Below are 20,226 nucleotides of genomic sequence, written 5' to 3'. Positions count from 1 at the left end.
TTACATTAACCTACATCAGGATGGAACTCTGAATGGGGTTTTGAATAATGGTTTTTAGATTCTTTTTTTGTTTGTCTTTTTGGGTTTTAATTATTTGTGGAGCTGCTGGTGCTGCTGTGTTCTCTAACAGAGGCCTGGCTGTTCCCTCTGCAGGCAAACCTGTTGTGCTGTCCAAAGAAGTGGAGTCTGTTTTGGTGGGTGCTGCTATTCTTGGAGCTTGTGCTTCTGGGGATTTTGCATCTATCCAGGTATGCAGCACCTGATTTTATGTCATTTTTTGTTCAGTTTTAATGTTTCTTCCACCTTGACTTCTGGCACCACGCACACACCTAAAGCCAAGTGGAAAAGTTTGTCCCCTCTGCTCAGCCAGACAAGATCCAGCGTCGCTTTCTCTCCACCCTCTGTTTAACTCCAGATATTATTTAGGTGTGTTGAGGATTCATTTGCCTTTGGACATGTGTGGGGACATGCACAGAAGCTGCTGTGTATGAAGTTAGACCATGTAATTTTACAGACAAAACAGGGAATTTGGCAAGGCTCTGATCCTGCAGGAAGGTCACACTCTCATCTCAGTTACATTTGTCCTACTTTCCTTCCTTCATATTGAGGAATGTTAAACGTGAGAAGGAACATAGCATTATTTTTGCAGTAAAAAATAACACTTCTTAGCTCTTGTCTTGCCCCCAGTGAATGCAGAGTTAATAATGAGGATGGAACTGCATGTTCATTCCTGTTATTTCAGTCCATTAACAGCTGAAAAAGTAGCAGTGAGGCTTTTATTTTTAGTGGATCAGTCAAAGCATAGCTTAGCTGCATTTATACAAACAACAGTGGCATCAGAAACCCAAAGAAGGGTCTGACTGTCCCAAATCATGCCTGTTTTCCCACCTGGCAATCCCATAAGCCATGTCCTCTCCTCATGCTGCACAAGGACACTGAAGACCAAAATGCAGTTGGACAAAATGATTTATCAGGATGGTCCCTTATACATTTGTTGCATTTTGCTTTATAACATCAGGGACAGATATTTGTAGATGAAATTTTGCAGAAAAGCTTATCTGGAGGTATTTTGTGAATAAGGAGGTCAGCTCCTTGACCTGGTTAAATCAGTGCAGTTCCACTGGAATCAATAAACAGCTCAGCATAAGCTGAGGAGCTGGGCTGTGCTTGGCACTTCTCCAGATGGGAATATTCTACAGTGCTGGGTAGGTTAGCACAAAGAGCAGTTTCCTTTCATAAGAATGTTTCCATTAAAATGAATCACATTGCAGCAAATACACAGTGCAACATATATCTGTGTGTAATAATTCTAGTGCCTGTAAGGAGGCCTTATTTTGATAAATGTAATTTCAGTAGCAACTTTTGGTGACAGGACTTCGTATTCAATTCTTACTCTTCTGTTAATCTTCTGCCTTCAAACACATATTTCATTCCAAGTCTAGGATCTTTTTCACTACTGTACAATAACTGCACATCTCAAAAGTGATTTTATTAAGTCTGTTTTTGTCAGCATTGGAAAAAGCTAATGCTGTGAAGTTCTCTGTGTTGTGTTTTATACAATTTTTGTGTAGCCACTTACCTTTAGTTTTTAACCCTGCCCTTATATATAAAAATATTTCAGAAGAATATCCAGTAATGTCAGAACAGATATGAATATTTTTAAAAGCATTTAGCTGCATGGGATGACAAAGGAGAAACTGAATACATTTTTTTTAGGGTCAGGGAAGTGCAAATGTGTATCTCCCATTGCAGTTCAATAACCTCTCTGACATTTATTTTTGTAACACGTCTTCCAAAACAACTCTTTCTTACAAGTGCTACAAACATTCAGCATCTTTGTAGATTTTGCAAATACAGGTTATTACCTCTCCTCTAATAGATGGTTTGTGCTTAATTACTGTGCTTTCCAAAGCTCTTTGTTTGCTCAGTGTAATAGTAAAGGAGAGAGCTGTGGGTTTTTTACAATAACCTCTCTCCTTATGTCTCTGGTTTTTTGAAGGGAATTTTTTACTGTATTTTTCCCAGTCACTGGTCACATTTCTCAGAACAATTTTTGGACATTTCCACTCAATGTCAGAATCAAAATGTTTAAAATCTCCCTGGTTTTTATGGGTTGGCTGTTCTCCATTTCCTAAAACTCAAGCAGTTTTAGGACAGCTTGGAAATAGCACCCAGATCTGGATCCCTCCAAATCACTTCTGTTAATCTTAGCCCAGCTTTACCATGCTCTGCTGACAAGAGCTCTGGCTGCTGCCCACCAGGGATGCTGAATTTGATGGAATGTGCATCCTGTAGGTATTTGGGGCATGGGGCAGCCAGGTCAGAGCAGCTGCCTCACTTAGGACACAAAGGCAAGATCCTCAAAATCCCCCAGGACATCCTTTTCAGCAGAGGAAAGACAAGGTGGGTCACCTAGGGAAGAGCCAACTCTGTGGTGACCTTATGGAGGGGTCAGAGTTAGGCTTTATTTACCTGCACAGGTAAGAAATGTGTTGGAATTGGGTGGTATTTCCTGGGGTAGGTCTGTGGCTGTGCTGGTTGCTGGCTGAACTCTCATCCTCCTGCACAGCCCTGGTGCTTGGTCCTGTGGTGCCCCATCACTGGGGTTTGCAGATGGGGAAGCAGCTGCTTCAGAGGATGGTTTTTCCAAGGACAGGCAGTCACTCACCTCACGTGGCTGTTGATGCACCCACCCCACATGGGACGGCAAGAGCCTCACCCTGACCTGTTTTGAGCAGTGGGTCATGGTGGCTGGAACACTAAAGAGCTTTTCCTTTATCCTTTGGTATCCCTAAATAAGTTTATTCTCACAAAGGAACATGCAGCAACATGCCTCCTGTCTGTTCTCCTTTCCCATACTGCAGCTCTTTGAACAATTTAGCATTTTGGTCTAATTCTTTTCACATATTTTTCTTCATATTTCAAGTGATTTGTGCGAAGTTTTTTGTGCTTTCTACTGACCACATCTGTATTAGCACCGAAATTCTCAATATACTGAGCCTTTACCAAGAAGCCTTGGAAATGAAGGTTAATGCAAAAGCTGTGACCAAGCAGGTTAATTTGCAAGCTCCTAGTGTGGATTGAAAAGTTCAAGCCCCTTGAAGCTGCAATTTCATCTTTAGGTAATTCTATCAAGGGAAGATTTATAACCTCCATCTCTCAGGCCTGGTCACCATATGTTGTTGCTTCAAAGAATGTTGACTTCCCTATTTTCCTCTTCATTTACTCTCCCTGCATTTTTCTCCTCTGTGGTAAAACAATTGGTCTATCCAGAAAGAAAAAAAAACCCACACAGTGTGGTGAGTTCTTCCCCGTTTCATCTCTTGGTTATTTAGTCTCTAGAAACTCCAGAAAGGGGAGAAAATCCTCTGAATTTCTTCTTGGTTTATCTTTTCATTTGTCCCCACAGATGCTGCACACTTTTTCTCTGAGTGGTTTTGTGGGAACTCTAGCAGAGACTGTCGGGATCCCAGCAGACAGTGCTGTGTAAAACAGCATGGCATAAAGATTTGTGAAATAGACTGTATTTTTGGGGTTTGGATTTTTGAAATATGTGCTCTATTGAATGAAATAACCTTAACATTGCTGGCTTAGGTGGGTCAGTTTATTGGTTCTAGCCATTCCTTTCATGCTGAGCAGCAAGACCCTGCTTTTCTATGGGATTGTTTCTATAGTGAAAATATAGTTTCCGGTTTAGCCAGCCAGCAATTCCTTCTCAGTAAAAATGTTCAATAAATAAATGTCAAAGTTTCCAGTATATCCTCGTTACTCTGCCTCACTCGTACGTAATTGAAAATGGGAAGAAGGTGCTGTTTGATTTGGCAGTCATCCAGCTTTTTTTTTTTTTTTTTTTTTTGATAGCCCACTCTTTGGGATAAAGCTGTACACCAGGGAACAGGATTATTGCCTTATAAAATCCTGCAGCCCACTGACTATTCCTTAATTGCGTATTAAAGCAATTAATAAAATTACCTGTATGGAACCAGATTACCAGATTTACTTTGGATTCACGTGGTGCATTGTTACTGGCCAGCATGGGAGAGAAGAAACTCTGATTTTCTAGAGTGCATTTTGTTGGTCACTCTATAATCAGGTTTCTGTGAATATTTTTGGTGTAAAACACTGAGCTAGAATTTAGAATCTAAGTGACTACAGATTTTTCAGGTCTCAAATTAACTTTTAAGGGAGGTTTAGCCTTTCCTTTGTTGGTTTTGGTTGTTAAGCAAGTTGATGATATATCCTGCAAAAAGATAGGGAAAAGCTTTTTTTTTTCATTGTTTCTATAAAGCAGGTCATGGGTGCATGAGAATGAGCTGGATTCTATAGGAAGAGGTGTTAGGTAATTATCTCATATTGATTAGCTGAATTGTTCAGCAGCTGAGCAGGTGAAGAACCCTCTGGGTCCAGTCCACAGCCCTGGAAGCAGCCCTAGGAGCCTTAGGGCTCGTGGTCCCCTGGCTCAGAGTATGTGGACTATGGTGGGAGTTGAAGTTAAGGTGGTGCAGGGAAATAATTCAGTCCCAACTCTGTACTAACAGAGCCTGGAAGAGTTTTGTCTGTGCACTGCTGGTTTTGCTTCATTTGATGGACATCTCCTCTCAGTTGGCTCAGGATGGCGTTGGGTGGTAGAACACAGAGGGAAAAATCAAATAACAAACCCCACAGACAGCACAAGTTTTATAAAGATCAGGCAGGAAGAACATAGGATACACAGAGTGTTTGCCTTGTAACAATTAAAGTGTTACAGACAGTCATGAATGTAAAGAAGTTCCTGAGTACAATTAGTCCACAACCTTGGTAATGGACCAACTGGCAATGGGGAAGAGACAACATTTTCATAAGAACACCCATAAATAGTACTGGGACATATTCAACTTTTGTGCTGACAACTGGAGAGGGTTAGGCCATTTCCATTTCTGGATCAGGATTCTGGTATAATTTTGTTCCATTTATTTCAGTGGACATGCTGCAGTTGATGATCTGATCCTCTATTCCTCTTCCAAAGCATCACCTGTCAGGCCATGGATTGAAATTCATGCAAGCGTCCCGTGATTTCCATATTTTCAAAAGCAAGGACTGAGTGGAAGATCAGGGAAGGGATAAGTTTTTCCTTAGAAATGGTAATAACTTGAGAAATCAAAAGAGGAAATAAAATGACTTCTCCCTGTTGAGTTCAGGAATGCTGCCTTCGCTCATCTCATTAAAAATTTAAAGCACTCTTGTTTTTGAGCGGGGTGAATTAGTAATTAAGTGCTGTAATCAACTTGTGTAAACATAATATTGAAGGAGAACAGCAAATTAATCATTTCTTTGGCTTGCCTTACCTAATTAATGCACCTTTTAGCAAAGGCCTTCCTGCCATGTTGTTTTTTTTCACCCGTTCCCTTAATCAGGGGATTTTGGAAAGGCAGAGGAAGGAGATGGTTTTTCTTAGGCACCATGATGCACATACACAAGGAGTGTGTTAAGGTGCTGTGACCTTGTCTTCCTTTTCTTTTGGAACTCCAAACCTGCTTATGTAGCTTTTGAGCCCAAGTTTGGTGGAGACCATCCTCAGGCACAAAGTAAAAAGCTCCTGCTCTCCTCAGTAGGCATTGGTTGGTGTGGCCTTTTCTTCTAAGGCACTTTGAGAACCAAACTATTTAGTGTAAAATGTTCAATGGCTGTGGAGAATATTTACATCTAACCAAGCCTGGGCTCAGGGCAGCCACTTGGCAGTAGAACTCCATCCCTTTACCTCTTTCCTTGGTGTTTTGACACTGAAATATGGCTTTCCCTACTTGAAAGGGTTTTTTTTTTTTTCCCTTGTGTAATAAAGTTAGATTCAATATGGCATGCATGAAACCACCAAGATACTGGCAATGCCTCTGGCTTTTGTATAGAGTCAGCTGCCTCCTTACCAGAAATCTTGGGAGAAATATAGATGAGAGAGAGAAATGAAAAGGCGGTGATTTAATGGCCTCTGTCCAGTTCCTTGTGGCCTGGTGTTTATGGTACAAAGAGTGCCTTTTTAGTTAGCATATTTTGGCCTTACTGTCAGAAGTCTTTGCAGTGAGGGTAAAAAGCAGATGAATCACTACTACTCTTTTGCCCTAAGGATGATCCTTCTGTATTAAAGCTGAGGAATATAAATGCTGGTTTGTCTCTGCCAAGCACAGAATGAGCTTTCAATCAGTTTGAGAGTGTGACTTTTTTCACTTTCCAAGCCACAACAAGTATATAGAAACCTTTCTACTTTCTTTCAGCTGACTCCAGTGGACAGCATTTCCATGTGGCTGGAGTTCCTCTCTTGGTGGGAGTTAAATCACACACACAAACATCACCCTGTAATGATCACACAGCTGAGATGTGGCTGTAGCTGCTCACACGATGCTTTCACAAAAGTGCTTAGAAAAGTACCCTCTGCCTTGTTGCTGTTTACTGACATGTGATACTGGTTGACATCTGTTGCCCTTCTCATTTGAGGTCTGTTTGCTTTACTAACTTTAACATTTCCACATTGCTGTGCTGCTGAAGTGCAGATACACAAATCTCCTTGCAGTCCCCAAGGTCCTTTTATGAGAAGCAGAGCTGCCATCATTTGATATCATCCTGCTGGCTGCCTTTTATACTGGAGTGGAGAGAAATAATTCTGCTGCTGTGAAATGTTCTTGGGGGAGTGCAATGTCTAGTGCTATATGTTGTCATACATTTGATGTATTATCAGATCAGTACATGCTGTGCAGTAGTGTTTAGTTCATTGTCACAGCAGATGATTTGTGGTTGGTTTATATCACTTGAAATTATTACAGGTAAAAACTTGTCTAAGTAAATGTCAAAGTTTGTCATAGCAGGTCACATAGCTGCTGCAGTGACAGATGATCTTAGTCCACAATCCTAATGCAACATTCCCAGTTAATGCAAATCAGTGTTGCTCCAGGATGCAGAGGAGGGACACCAGTTTACTCCAGTACCCCAGTCCAGTCAAGCACTGGGGTGCATCATCTGACTTCCAAGTAGGCAAGAATTGGCTCAGCTGGAGACAGGCAGGACTGCCCATGTGCTGAAGTGCTTTACTGGATCAGAGCCCAAAGAGGAATCTGACACAGTTCACTGGGAGATGACACATCTTGAGATGATAAAGGTGATTTGAGCTCTTGCAGTTGGTTTGTGTTATTGCTCCTTCAGGAACAACCTCTGGATGCTACAGGTAGTAGGACACAAAGGCTGTGTCTTTTGTGAAATGCTGTCCTTTTTGTGGAAGCTCAGCATGCTGCATTTGAAATGTCAGGCAGTACACAAATGTCCAGATTTGGAATTTCTCAGTAACTCTTTAATGACAGGGAAAGGCAGCTGCAGTGAGTCCGTGTGATGGATCTGCTATAACAGAACTGCCCATTTACAGGAGCTGAGTGTTTGGCACAGCTCTTCTAACACTGGAGGCAGCAACCTCAGCAGTCCAGTACTCAGGGATGTGGCCTTGTTGCTGCTCTGAAAGCAGAAACAAGCATGAAATACCACACTAATGAAATAAACCATGGCCTTTCATTTGGGCACTGGTGGAAGGAGATGGGGCACCCTGTGTAAGGATATCAATGTGACTTCCCTGTTTATTAATTCTGGCTGAGACTGGTGATAAAGATTTTATTACCTATTTTTCACGTTTATGAGGATGGACTGAAAAGGTAATGAAGACCTCTTGGAGGGAAGCATGACAAAAGAAATCTATTTAATCTGTCTTTATTCTATTATTATATTATCTTTATTATATCTGTCTCAGCTGAAAGTGTAGCTGGCTTTGCACAGTGGCACAGCTCCACTGGCTTTTCCCAGGTTCTGGTTCTTTTACACCCTGAATTACTGTGTTAGAAACAACCACATGTATGTGAATTTAACCTCCTCTGTCTGTAGGATTAACACTTACATTGTCATGTCTTTCAGCTTTTTAAAAGCTCACATCAGCTGATGCTGGCAAAGAATAAGATGTAGTGTTTTGTTAATCTGCACAAGTTGAGACTCTTTTTAAACCAGTGGTGTTTTTCTCATCTGTCAGTAAGCCCAGGACCTGGCAAGCAGGAGAAAAAATGCTGCCTGGAATAGTGCAGCTTCTGCTGCTGCATATTTTTGTAACAAACCATGAAATGACCACAGTGGAGTTTGTGAAAGGAGATGTACAATTAGTTGATTTTTTTTTTTTCCAAGAAGAATAAGATTAAGATCAGCTTGTAGAAGCTTAATAATATCACAACCTTACAGTTTTTTCAGCTTGCTGACCCTGTCTTTTCTTGAGGAAAACCATAAATATGAGGAAACCATAAATGTGTCTTTGTAGTAGATAGATACTTTCTTAAAAGTGTACTGTGATCCTTCCCCTTTCTATTTTAAGGACCAGTTTTATCCATGTGCTCAGAGACACAGCTGAAGTCATTTGGACCTTGGTCTCCCCTTCTGTCCAGGCCATTTAAGCAGGGAAGAGTGTGATAGAAATATTTTATAGGGAGGATGAGGACAGAGGAGGGTACCATGGATCTTTTGTAACTGTCAGTAGCCAAGAAGGTCCTTTTCAGAGCGTGCCTTGCTTAAATGATGTTTGGGATGTCAAACAAGTTAAAGTCTCTCTGCCCTCACCTCTTCAGTAGCTGAGCAGAACAACCTTCAAGTTAGGCACTGGAGAATTGGAAACTCAATCTGGCTACATTGTGAGATTAATTTTCCATCTGGGATTTGCACTCTTGCTATGTCAGCACAGGGATCAGACTGTTCTGTGGCCAAGCACGAGCATGTGGAGTCACAGCACTGTCTGAAATGCTTGAATGTCTTTCACACTGAAGTTTGTGAAGGACATTATGATCACTTAGTTGTGGGATTTGGTGCCACTAGTTCAGACCACTAGGACATACTTTTGCTGCCCTCTATTTGAAAAAGTTTTATGTTTTACATATGCTGTTATCCTTGCTCCTAAGGTTTCTAGAGGAGTTTGTTTCTTAACATTTTCTCTCTCTGTATAGTTTAACAAGACTGTTTACTATCTCAGAGTGTCCAATACATTTCATTCTGGTTAACAGTAAAGACATTTTTCTTTATTCCCTTTCATATAATCACGGATCTGAAATGGTGAAGGAGAGATCCCATAACATCTATTAGAAGGCAGCTGCTTTTTTAAGGTGTTGTCTTTCCTCAGAATTGGAATCCAATTCTCATTCTCTTTTCTTTGTTCAATCATATGTTCTTGTTTCCTTGGTTTCTTAGATTAAGACATCTAACAGCCATTCCCAACCCTTTCCTTCTTGTTTTGATACAAGTTTTTACATGTCCTGTGCTTAAAATTTCTGTGGCACAGTTTGAAGTTGGGCAGTGAGATACAGAGAATCCATATGAAATTCCTTTGTGGCTCTGTTTTGTTTTTACTGGGACACGTGTCCATGTAATGAGTAGCAAGACCATAATTGTCACTCTTGAGGGAAATAAAGGCAGAAAGGCTGACCACCAAGTGGGCATGGAAAAGCCTGCCTTGCAGATTTTTGCACAAAGGTATTTCTCCAGATGAGGCTTGAAAAACATTGGAAGAGCACAATCAGGGAGAGCTGCTGTGACCATTTCTTGCTGTGCCTTATAAGTGCACAGCAAAAGCGAGTTGAGTTGTTGTCTTAGGAATGATTTATGGGGCATGTTATCAATGTGCAGCATTCCTGGGAGCTGCATTCCTCTGAGCATCACTAACCCTCAGTACAGAAATACCTCCTGACCCATGCAGGGTCTGTTTGTGTGAACACCTGCTGTCAGCTGCTGTTTGCCACGCAGCTTTCAGAGAGTCCTTTGCCAGGTAGAGGTTTTAGGGAGGAGTGTGGGTGTGGGAGCTCTGGGGGGAGCACAGTTTTTGGGCAAGGAACAGAGAAAAGTGATGTGGCAATGGATTCCTCACTAATGAGGGATGGTTAGATCTGACCATGTCACTTTGGGAGCTTGGGAAGCTCAGGGGACCCCTCGAGGAAGAACTCTCTGGAAAATAAACCAACTTCTAATCAATAGTTTTTCCTTTGAAGAGTCTGCATGACAGGCATATATGGGAGGGCTGTACCATCATTCATCCCAACCTCTCCTTCCTCTCCATGGGGTGGATGATGATAACCCATCACCTTTGAAAGGTGCCTTCATTGCCCAGCCCTGTAGCACAGACACCTTGGAAGTATTCAGCAAAATACTGCTGAGCCGTGTAGCCTGCAGACTCCTTTTGCTTTCAAAATGTCTGGTAAGACCTAATTTTTGCCTAATTTTCCCAGACTGGTGGTTTTCTATATGATGTTGTGAAATCACCCATTTCTGTAACTTTAAATAGTTTAGGTATTGGATGCTGTGTCTTTAGACCAGACTCAGGGATGCAGCTCATGTGTCTTCCAGCAGATAAATGGGATGTGTGTTAGGCTCTTGGTTGGGAGCTGGCACTTAGCTTAGGTGTGGGAGGTGAGTGATGGCCCTAAAGATGCTAAGCTGTGTGAAGCCCTTCTGATAAATGGGGCCTTTTTGTGATGAGCTCTCCTCACGTTCCTGGACTGGTTGGCATAAAAGCTTTGAGCATACAAGCACATTACTCATTATTTACTGGTTGTGGTTGCAAGGTCATTTAATTTTGCAATAGTCCCATCTAAGGGACGATTCTTGCATTGCATGAAAGGGAGACTAAGCAAGATTCACTTTTTTTTAATTTGCTTTGTATAACTTTGCCCCTGTATGTATTCAGCACATTTGCCACAAGACACAAAATGCCAAATGTGTGGCTTTCTGGACATGGACCTTCCACTCATCCCAGGGGAGAATCAGGCATGGAAAGAGAATAAAGATAGGAATGGGGCTTTTCTCTTTCAGCACTAAATCCCCAATAGCCACCATCTCCTCTCTGCTCTCACTCTGATGTTGTTTATTCTTTCATCTTGTACTTTTGCCTCTGGTTTGTGCCTCTCTTTTGTTTAGTAACTTTCACTTTTTCTTTTCCCATCTCTTGGTCTTTTCTCTTCTCCTCTCTTCTCCTCTTTCCTCCCAACTCTTTCCACATCTCATTCCCTTGCCCCTCTCCTCACATAATGAAAAGCAAAGAGTCAGGGATGGTTTGTGGCTCAGTCAGTGCTGATCCCTCACCTCAGGACCCCTCTCAAGGCTTGCAGGACTTCAGTAAAGCCTTGTGGCAATGCCCTCTGTTTTATGGGCACAGCATATGAGCACTGACTGGGCTGTGCCAGTGTTCTTGGACTGGAAGAGGGGAGATTTATGATGGCACTGATCACAGTGCTAAAATAAACTGTCCTTCCTCAGCCAGAGGAATAGGAGTTTGTAAATGCCAGTGTTTTATACACAAACTGAAGGACAGGGCTGAGGGAGCCAGCTGCCCAGGTTAGCTGTTCAGGATCTGAACATGGCAAGGCTTTAAAAGCAGAGAGCCAGAAGAAGTCATTTATATTAAAACAAACTCTGTCATGAGTCATTTGACTTCTTTCTCTCTTACACACATAGTTTATGTCCCAGGCCTTCTAAGGCCCGGGTAACATCTGATACTCTTTAGGCTGAGCCGGCTTTAGTAGGAGTGGGATCCTGCTTCCACTTACACTGTACCACTTAGAACTCTATTTAATTTGACTCTTGTGTTTACAGGCTGTAACTGTTACTTATTTGTCATTTTTATGGTAATAAAAAGATTGTTTGTCTGTGATTCAGTCCTTGCTGTGCTGTTGAATAGGTCTGTGTCCTTCAGAACAGGAAAAGAGGGGCTTTTGCTTTTCACCTCATTTATTTTTCTCATGCAGCTCCAGTCAGGTCAGCAGGCAAGATGGGGGGCAGGTCCTTCACTTCCCTCCCAACCACTGTCCCAGGCTCTTGATGCCAGCAGAGCATCAATCCGTATTTTTCACACCATTTGCAATGACATCAATGTGATTTTTCTTCCCTTCTCCTTCAGAAGAGCCAACACCAAAGTGTACCCTGTCTGCAAAATACAGCTTTGTCTCTTTTACCATTTTTCTTTTTTTTCTTCATTCTCTTCTTTGTCTCATCCCTTCTGATCCTAGGTTTTTGTTTAAACATTTTTACCAGGTGCAAAAAATAGTTAATTGCAGGTGGGAGATGTGAAAGGTGTATGAATTCTTCAAGTCTTGTTCCCTGCTTATGCCGAGGCCTATAGAGATATGAAAGGGGAAAATGAAACACAGACAAAGGGCAGGAAAGCTTTGTCCTACTCCAAAGTTTACAGGGAAAGGCTTCAACCCCTCCCCATCCAGCTTCCCTGGGCAAGGATAACCCTCAGGCCCCCCTGCTAAAAGAGGCTGCACCTTAATTAAGAGCATGACTCTTGTTCCCTCTAGTGGCTAATTACACAGCATCTGTCACACCGGTGTCATTCCACTGCCTTCCTGCTTCCCTGCCCAATCTTCCTCCCGTGCACCCTTTTAAATATGTTTTGTAACTGTCTAAATTTCTCCAGAAGGTGATATTTGCCATTCTTTGGATTGTGCTTCTCCCATGGATAGATGCAACACAGCAGTAGGGTTTAGGGCTGGAGAGGTTTTTGCTCCTATTCCAGCCATGGTGGATTTTTCTGCAGTGTTACCAGGAAGGGTTAAGGAAAAAGGGCTTTTCTTGGTTTATCAGCATCCCTGTTCCTATTGTAATTCCTTAAGTATGAACAGATATGGATGTCCAGAACTGTTGGACACCTCAAATCTCAGGCTTGTTTCATGTCCTGGAGATAAGGAGTGAGTTGCCTGGCTTTCCAGATCAAACAAATACCCTGTAAAATGTAGTGTAGTGTTTCCTAAGGACACAGGAAAAAATCGGTGTTTGCCAAAGCAGTTGTTATTAACAGCCTGGTAATGGGAGGCACTCTGTGCTAGTTCAAATTGACACAAACTACTGCAGCACCAAGTTCTTCTGAGTATAAATAAAAGCAGAATTTTGCGATGAGAAAACAATCTGTATAACCTAACTTGAGAGGCAGAGTACACAGATTTTATTCCCACCTCAGCCACTGACTTTGTGACTTTGGCCAAGTTGTGTAACTTTGTTCTTCTTCCTCCTGACTTGTGAAGCCGATTTAGTGATGTTTGCATACCTCAGAGTTGGGATTTATTGTTGTATTAAAGTGATAGAACAAAAAGTGCAAAGAAAATCTATGATGATGCTAAAGGTGTTGCTCTGGTGGGTTAAAATAAATTAGAATGGAAAGGCTGTAGATTGACAACACAGTTACACATAATTGGAACATCTTTTGACTTCAAAATCTTACTTTAGAACTGCAGTTTGCTATTAATTTTTCTTGCTATGTATATAATATGGAAAATGGCTTATATACTGTGGCATAGTTACAACTCTGGTGTTTGTATCGTTTTAGTATTTACAGCATTCAGAACATTTAAGATTGTGTTGTACATCTGCACAAAAATGCACTTCACATGCAGAATTCTTGTTTTTAGAGAATATTTGGGAAGGAATGGGAGACCACATCCTTTAAAGCACAAATTCACTCAGAGTTTGGATTGGCAATTTCTTAGGAACAGCAAAGGCTAATTCCAGATCAGCATTTTCATTCCCAGCCTGGAGCTTTAGGTGTCTGACGCTGTACCCAACACATAACTGAGGTGCTCTTCTCGCTCAGGTATGGGCCCTTCTAAACTGCAGTTGTAAACATTTCTGGAGACTTCTGGAAATCAGATGTTGCCCTTTTTTGACTGCAGTGGGACCAGGATTAGCAGAAACAACAGATGCATCTTGCATTGCTGAGCATTTTCTGAGGTGCATCTGAAACTGATTTGTGACAGGCCAGTAACCCAATGAGAGTAATGTAAAACATCCAGCAGGGTAAGACCTCCTCCTTAGAACTGTATCCTTTTTCTTGCATGCCTGGCTTGCATTTTTAAAAATGAAGTTACTGAGTTGTAGAATGACCCACATTCCTTTATTCCTGTAAAACCAGAATGACTGACAGCTTTTAATTGCACATGCTCCTACTGTTTGTTGGGAGAGGAGGGGGCAGGATGGGATCCTACCAAATGTTTGAAATGTTATGAATAGAGAAAATATTGTTGAGCATGAAAAAATGGCTTCTTATCAATGGTTTAGTTAGATATGTTGCTGATCCTGTCTGATGTTATATAGATCTTCACTAATTATTCCAATGTCAATAACCAAGCCAGAGCAGAACAATGGATAAGTGTGTTTAGAAAGGTGTGCAGTAAAATTCAGACTTGCATCAGATAAAAGTAATTTAATATCTTTCCCTCCCTTCTAGACTCGTCACAACCAAAGAAATGCCTTTGAACAAAAACTAGGTGGTTTTTTTTTTTTCAGATTTGCTGCATGAAGCAATTTCCAAAGTACAGAATTGCTGCTAATGGAAAAGCGAAACAAATCTGGGATTTTGATCTGGTGGAGTGTTCGTGCAAGTGATTAGGCTGTACAAAAGGAGCATTCATCTTGAAATGACAGATAAGTGCTAAGGACAGGACTGAAAACTGTAAATATGTTAGCACTTTAAGCGAGAGCACAGCTTCAGCACTTGTGAGACTCATCAGCTGCTGTAAACAATATGGATCTTTGAGCTGATCTCTGCCGAGATCTCAGCACATCAGATAATGATAGAGTTGTTCATTTTTGCTTCTTCTGTTTTGGTTTTTTTTTCCCTTTCAGAATGTACTTTCTGCAGAGAACAGGCCTGTGGTGCTGCAGCACACACTCACCTCCCTCCTGGAGCAGCCACCATGGGGAGCAAAGGACAGGGCTGGGCTCTGCCTCTCCCCAGTTCTGCTCCAGCCAGGAGCAGAATGTGCAGCTGCACTGCCACTCTCCTTGCAGGGCTGGGCCCCCAGCCACGGCTGGGGAAGGCTCTTTGAGCTCCTCCAGCCCCAGTTCACAGTCAGGACACTTCTCCAAGTGCGATTTTAAAAGGAGGCATTCAGGTGGTGGCAGCAGTTTCTCCTGTGGGGCTTTGCAAAGGGTTATCAGTGACTGAGCTGTGACAATGGATCATTTCATGTTGGGAAAACTGCATACAATAGAAATTAATTTGAAACCAGTAAATCCCCTTTGCAGAGGACACGATAAAAAGCTGGCAGCCCACCACAGCTCCCAACACTCACTGAGGTTCTGCTTAGTGACCTACAAGGGAAAAGCTCCATGAACCATTTGGGCCTCTGCTATTCATCTCTTTTCCCAGCTAGCTGTCTTTAAATAAAAGGACAGATCTTCAGCAGCAGGAATTGGCTCAGTTCTTAGGATCAGCTGAATGGTGAAGCACAAAGTGGTTTTTCTTCAGTTGTGTCCTTCATTGGCCAGATTTTCCTCCTAAGTGTTTGGTATTAATCTCGTGGTGTTAGTGATTCTCATGGAATATGTGAGGGACTGAGATGCTTCACAGGAAAACAGAATATTCTGAGTTGGATGGACACACAGGGATGATCAAGTGAAGGGCCCCCAAATGGGGATCAAACTCATGCCTTTGGCATTATCAGCAAGCACCATGTTCTGACCAGCTGAGCTGATCTCAGGGCCTGTGTGGCTTAAAATTCAGGAGCCAATGAATCCAGTGACTACAGTCTTGGAAGGTGTGCTAGGAAGAGCTTTCCCCCATAAGCACTTGAGGAGCAGCAGGTTAGGAATTTCTCACTGCAGTGGCTGAAGGGGCAAGGCTTGCTTGGATCTGGAGCCACAAGGTGCAACTCACTGGAGGCTTCTTAAAAAGCTGGGAAAATAGGATGGGATAGCAAAGTAAAGGTTGGAATGGTGTCTGGCTGGGTGTTGTAAGGTGAGAACATCCCTCTGGAAGGATTTGGTGTTGTTTCCCTTTCCTGCAGATAAAAAGGAGAGCTTATAAACCAGCTCTTATAAACCCCAGAGCTTATAAACCCCAGGCTTCCCACCTGGCCAAAACTTGGGAAGGTGGAGACTGTCCTGGGTGCTCTTCTCTGTGGGATCTCAGCTTTCAGGATGGTCCTGTGTTGGATCTCAGGCTGTGCCCAGCCCAGCTCTGGTGCCTCACTCCCACAGCAAATCACTTCTAATTCCAACTGGGGTGCTTGCAGACCGAACCAACCTTTGTTTCGGGCACGGGCAATTATAAAATGTGCTCTTTTCTATTTGCCAAATGAATACAAATGATTTATTAGGACATCTGCTAAAGGGAAAGATGCCTGAGATACCTTTAAAACTTCTGCTTTCAGTGCTGGGTGACAAGTTTGCATTTGCTCAGTAACAGAGGTTATTGAATAATACTGTAATCAAAGGCTCTTTCTGGCTCTGGGGCAGGTGTGAATAAATAGTTCTTGGGTTTGGGTTTGTATAGAAAAACATCAGCCAGAGTGGTGATGAGGGTAACCTGGCATTTGCCAGTAAGAATAGTTTATTCCAAATTAATTTGTTCAGGTCGGTGCCTTCAGGTCTTTTGTGCAATAAATGTGATTGCAGTACACAGACAGTGTGCACATAAAGACATTCCTGACAGAGAAGTTTTAGTGCTAAAGGGAACTGTATTTATTTCCCAGTAGTCTCCAGAAGAGATACAGGCCAAAGTTTTTAGGAGCAAGGGGAGCAGAGCATCTATTCTGGTGTGACTTTAGCAGTTTCCTCCTATGAAAATCTCTCAGTTCTGTGTCCATGGAAATTCCACAGCTCAGTTTGAGCTTCTCCCTTGCTGCTATTAGAGCACATTTGGCAACTGACTGGCCATCCCATCCTCAGACCAGGCTTCCCAGGTTCTTTAGGAATCCCTCCCAAAATAAAATTGTTTAGCAATATGTATCCAGCATTTAAAGTGCTTTTTTTTCAGAAAGAGCACTCTTGGAGGACAGTTCTAGTGGCAGAAGACAAATAAGAGCAGTAGCTTCTTGTCCCTGGCTGATTTTCAGATCTGGAAAAGAAAGGATGCTCAGTTTTAAACAAAACAGGACAGTATCATCAGCTGATCACAGAATCATAGAATAGTTTGGGTTGGAAGAGACCTTTAAAGGTCATCTAGTCCACCCCCCTGCAATGATGAGTGTGCTTTGCTTCAGCTTCACTCAGTCCAGTCACTGCTAGCCTTTAATTTGGGAAAGAAAAATACTTTCTGGAGCAGTGTGCTGGAAAAGGTGGCTGACCCCTTGTCTGTAGCAATCATGGCAAGGGAAGCAAATGCCTTGTGCCACGGACAGCTGCCTTCTCTGTGCTGTGCTAAACTCTCAAAAGATTTCTATTTTTTCTTCTAGGATTTATTCTCTGTTCACTGCTTGTTGGATAGCTCTGTATCTCTTAAATTATATTTTATTTTTTGTTGAACATGGGATATCTGTAAGGTTACTAAAAGGTTCTCTCTATATTTTAATGCAGTTTTACTCTCCGTTTCAATATCTCAACCTTTTACTGGCTTACAGTAGTGAAAAACTTTTTCTAAAGGTCTCTTGTTTTTTATGAGCCCCTGTCCAGGGTAATTTCCCAAATGCAGTCCAGATTGGGTAAAATGTAAGCATATTTCTGAGGTACAGGTTTTTTTTTTCTTTTAATAGTAAACCACACATCAGATGAACTAGTTAAAAAATATCCCAAATCAAAACTCACAGCAGGGATTTTCCTCATTAACCTCAGGTAGACACTGGAGCATGGCAAAGAATATATTTGGAAGATGAGAGGGAAAGGAAAGGAAAGGAAAGGAAAGGAAAGGAAAGGAAAGGAAAGGAAAGGAAAGGAAAGGAAAGGAAAGGAAAGGAAAGGAAAGGAAAGGAAAGGAAAGGAAAGGAAAGGAAAGGAAAGGAAAGGAAAGGAAAGGAAAGGAAAGGAAAGGAAAGGAAAGGAAAGATAGATGAAGAAGAGTGAAATATTGCAAATAGTTTTGCTTTCTTTGTAGAGTAATCATAAAGCAAAGTATAGGCAGAAGTTGGTTTTATGACAATCCCAGCTAGGTACCCCAAAAATGCTGAAACTGCCCAAAGTGGGGAAATGAACAGAGAGACGTGTGTGGATTAATTAGATCGAAAAAATGTTTTGACAGCGTAAGTGAACATATGGAATGAATTGTGAGAACCTGATCCAGTTCCCCATGTGTAAATGATGCCTTAGCCATAGCTCATAAAGCAAATACAGATGCAAAAAAAAAAAAAAAAGAAAAAAGCCCCTTTCCTATCCCCTCCCCCCAGTAAAGCCCAGTCTGTTGCCAGATGGCAAATAAAAGTTTGAACTTGGTGACTAAATGTGAGGAAAGCTGAATGTTCATTATGGATGTTGAAAGAAATCAGCCAAATAAATCTGAATTTTGCACCTTGAAGGAAGTGGTGCAGCTCAGCTAAATATTGAGTGGAGTGCCCAGCTGAGTGTCAGGATCCCCTGGGCTGCATCTTCAGTGTTGCTGTTTTACCCTCCCTGGTCTAAATCAGAATCCCGGAATGGTTTGGGCAGGGACACCTCCCATGCTCCCAGGCTGCTCCAAGCCCTGTTCCAGCTGGCCTTGGGCACTTCCAGGGATCCAGGGGCAGCCACAGCTTCTCTGGACACCCCATGCCAGGGCCTCAGCCCCCTCACAGGCAGGGACTGCTTTGTGTCCAGCTCAGTTCTTGGTGTCTATGTCCATGTGGAATCACACACCTGCCCAGACTGCCCCAAAGGCTTTACCACCTAAAATTGAGGGTAGCAGCATTGGGACAGATGCTGCAAGCAGAAGTTGAGGAGAGGGCAAGAGAAGAAAAGCAATGTGTTGCAGGTTATGCAGAGTTCTTCCCTGGATTCATTTGATCCATCCCTAGGAAGGATGAGTAGGGAGAGGGTGGATTGGGCAGTGCCCAGCACCAGGAGCTGGTGGAGGAATTTGCTCTCCTGACTCCCAGTTGAGCTTGTGTTCTGTGCTGTGTTCTGTTAAACACAGCTGCCTATGTCAGCATCACATTTCCAAGCCTAAAACCTGTGTTAAATCAATATATTTTCAAGTGGTTTCAATGGACAGACCTTCGTAGTCTGTTTTAACAGTCATGCTGTGCATGTTTAAATTTATTCCACCTCAGAAGGGGGTGAGGGAGATGTGCTGCCAGTGCCAGTTGTTGCTGGAGTCAGGAGCCCATTCCTGCTGTGGCATCAGCACCATGGTGTGGGCTGGGACCTTTACATGCAGCCACTGAAGGGAACAGTCCCTTCATGGAGAAGCTGCACAGGCTCATGTCAGGGGAGCAGCTAAAGAGCAGCTAAACCCTGCCCCAGACTGCTTGGGTGGTGCCCACAGACTTGATTCATGGCACCCAGTGCCAGCAGTCTGTGAAGCTGAAACAGGAGCTGAGCACTTGGGCTCTTTCCATTGCCCAGGGAAGCTGAAACCCCTGCTAAGCTGTCAGGTTTGTGTCCAAGCAGCTTTGGGCATGAAGAGGTGCCAGCAGCAGAGCCCTCACAAAGCAAACTGCTTAATTATTTGCTAGTCAGAGGCAACCTGGGGGAGTGCAGACTCAAATCAACAACTAACCAACCTATATTTAGTAGCAGAGTGGCTGGAGCTTAGACCCAAACATAGTTTCCAGCTGATAGATGATGTGGCAATCAGAGCTGACCCTCGTCCCATTCTAAATTTGGGCTGTGGAATAAGTAATTAATATCATGGCTGGCATGGCAAGGCACCCTTCCAGCAGCTGCCCTGCCCCTGCTGCCCCTCTTAGGGCTGTGCCTGCGGCTGGCCAGCCTGGCTGGGCTCTGGGACACCAAACTGGGTGACCACAGCCTAGCTGGCACTGTGGAGACACTGAGGGAGAGGCAAAGTCGGTGCTCTGGAGGCAGAAGTGATCCTGTGGCCTTACCTGTGCTTGTCTCTGCTGCTGTGAGAGCTCTTTTCCATTTGTTCTGGTACTAAGGAGTGAAAATCTTCTCTGGTGGTGCAGGACAGCTCGGTGATCTGTGCTTCAGTGGGATGTGGAAGGTGCAGGAGAGCTGGGAGCTCCATGTGGCACCCACAATGCAGAGCTGGGGACACACCTTGAGTGTGCAAACTCTGTGCCCCAGCCAAACCAAACTGGGGAAATGGCACAGCCCACTGAAGACAGAGGTAACTGAAAATCAAAAGAATAAATTACGTGTCCCAGATAACTCCAGAAATCTCTTGAAACTTTCTGGACTCTGATTCAGTGCTGGAACTAGAAATGCACCTTTTCTCACTGCTCAGGATCCATCCAGTTGGCCTCTGTCAACTCAAGTTGGATGGTTGAAGGATAGAATAATGTTGGGATTCTTTTGAGCTGCCTCAGTGTAACAAACAAATGCATAAAA

The 20,226-nt window shown here is 42.9% G+C and overlaps 1 protein-coding gene across 17 annotated transcripts in view; it reads left to right on the top strand.

Moving 5' to 3' along the window:
• The window catches only part of FGGY (FGGY carbohydrate kinase domain containing), a 259,625-nt gene that overhangs the window by 226,075 nt on the left and 13,324 nt on the right, over window positions 1–20,226 (top strand). For 15 of the 17 annotated variants that reach the window (XR_009487461.1, XM_059853683.1, XM_059853680.1 and 12 more), the window contains one exon: window positions 154–248. Coding sequence is in view for 15 of the 17 variants with exons in the window: in XM_059853683.1 (XP_059709666.1) it covers window positions 154–248 (95 nt within the window). In the remaining 2 variants the exon portion in view is untranslated. Of the gene's footprint in view, window positions 1–153; window positions 255–14,310; window positions 17,697–20,226 lie in introns of those variants that run through there. The other 2 variants (XM_059853685.1, XM_059853689.1) reach the window with 2 other exon arrangements.

Source organism: Haemorhous mexicanus, chromosome 9 (genome assembly GCF_027477595.1).
Source record: "Haemorhous mexicanus isolate bHaeMex1 chromosome 9, bHaeMex1.pri, whole genome shotgun sequence".
NCBI classification, from domain to species: domain Eukaryota; kingdom Metazoa; phylum Chordata; class Aves; order Passeriformes; family Fringillidae; genus Haemorhous; species Haemorhous mexicanus.
Note: the sequence above shows the minus strand (reverse complement) of the source record. Positions and strands in the feature narration are given on the sequence as shown.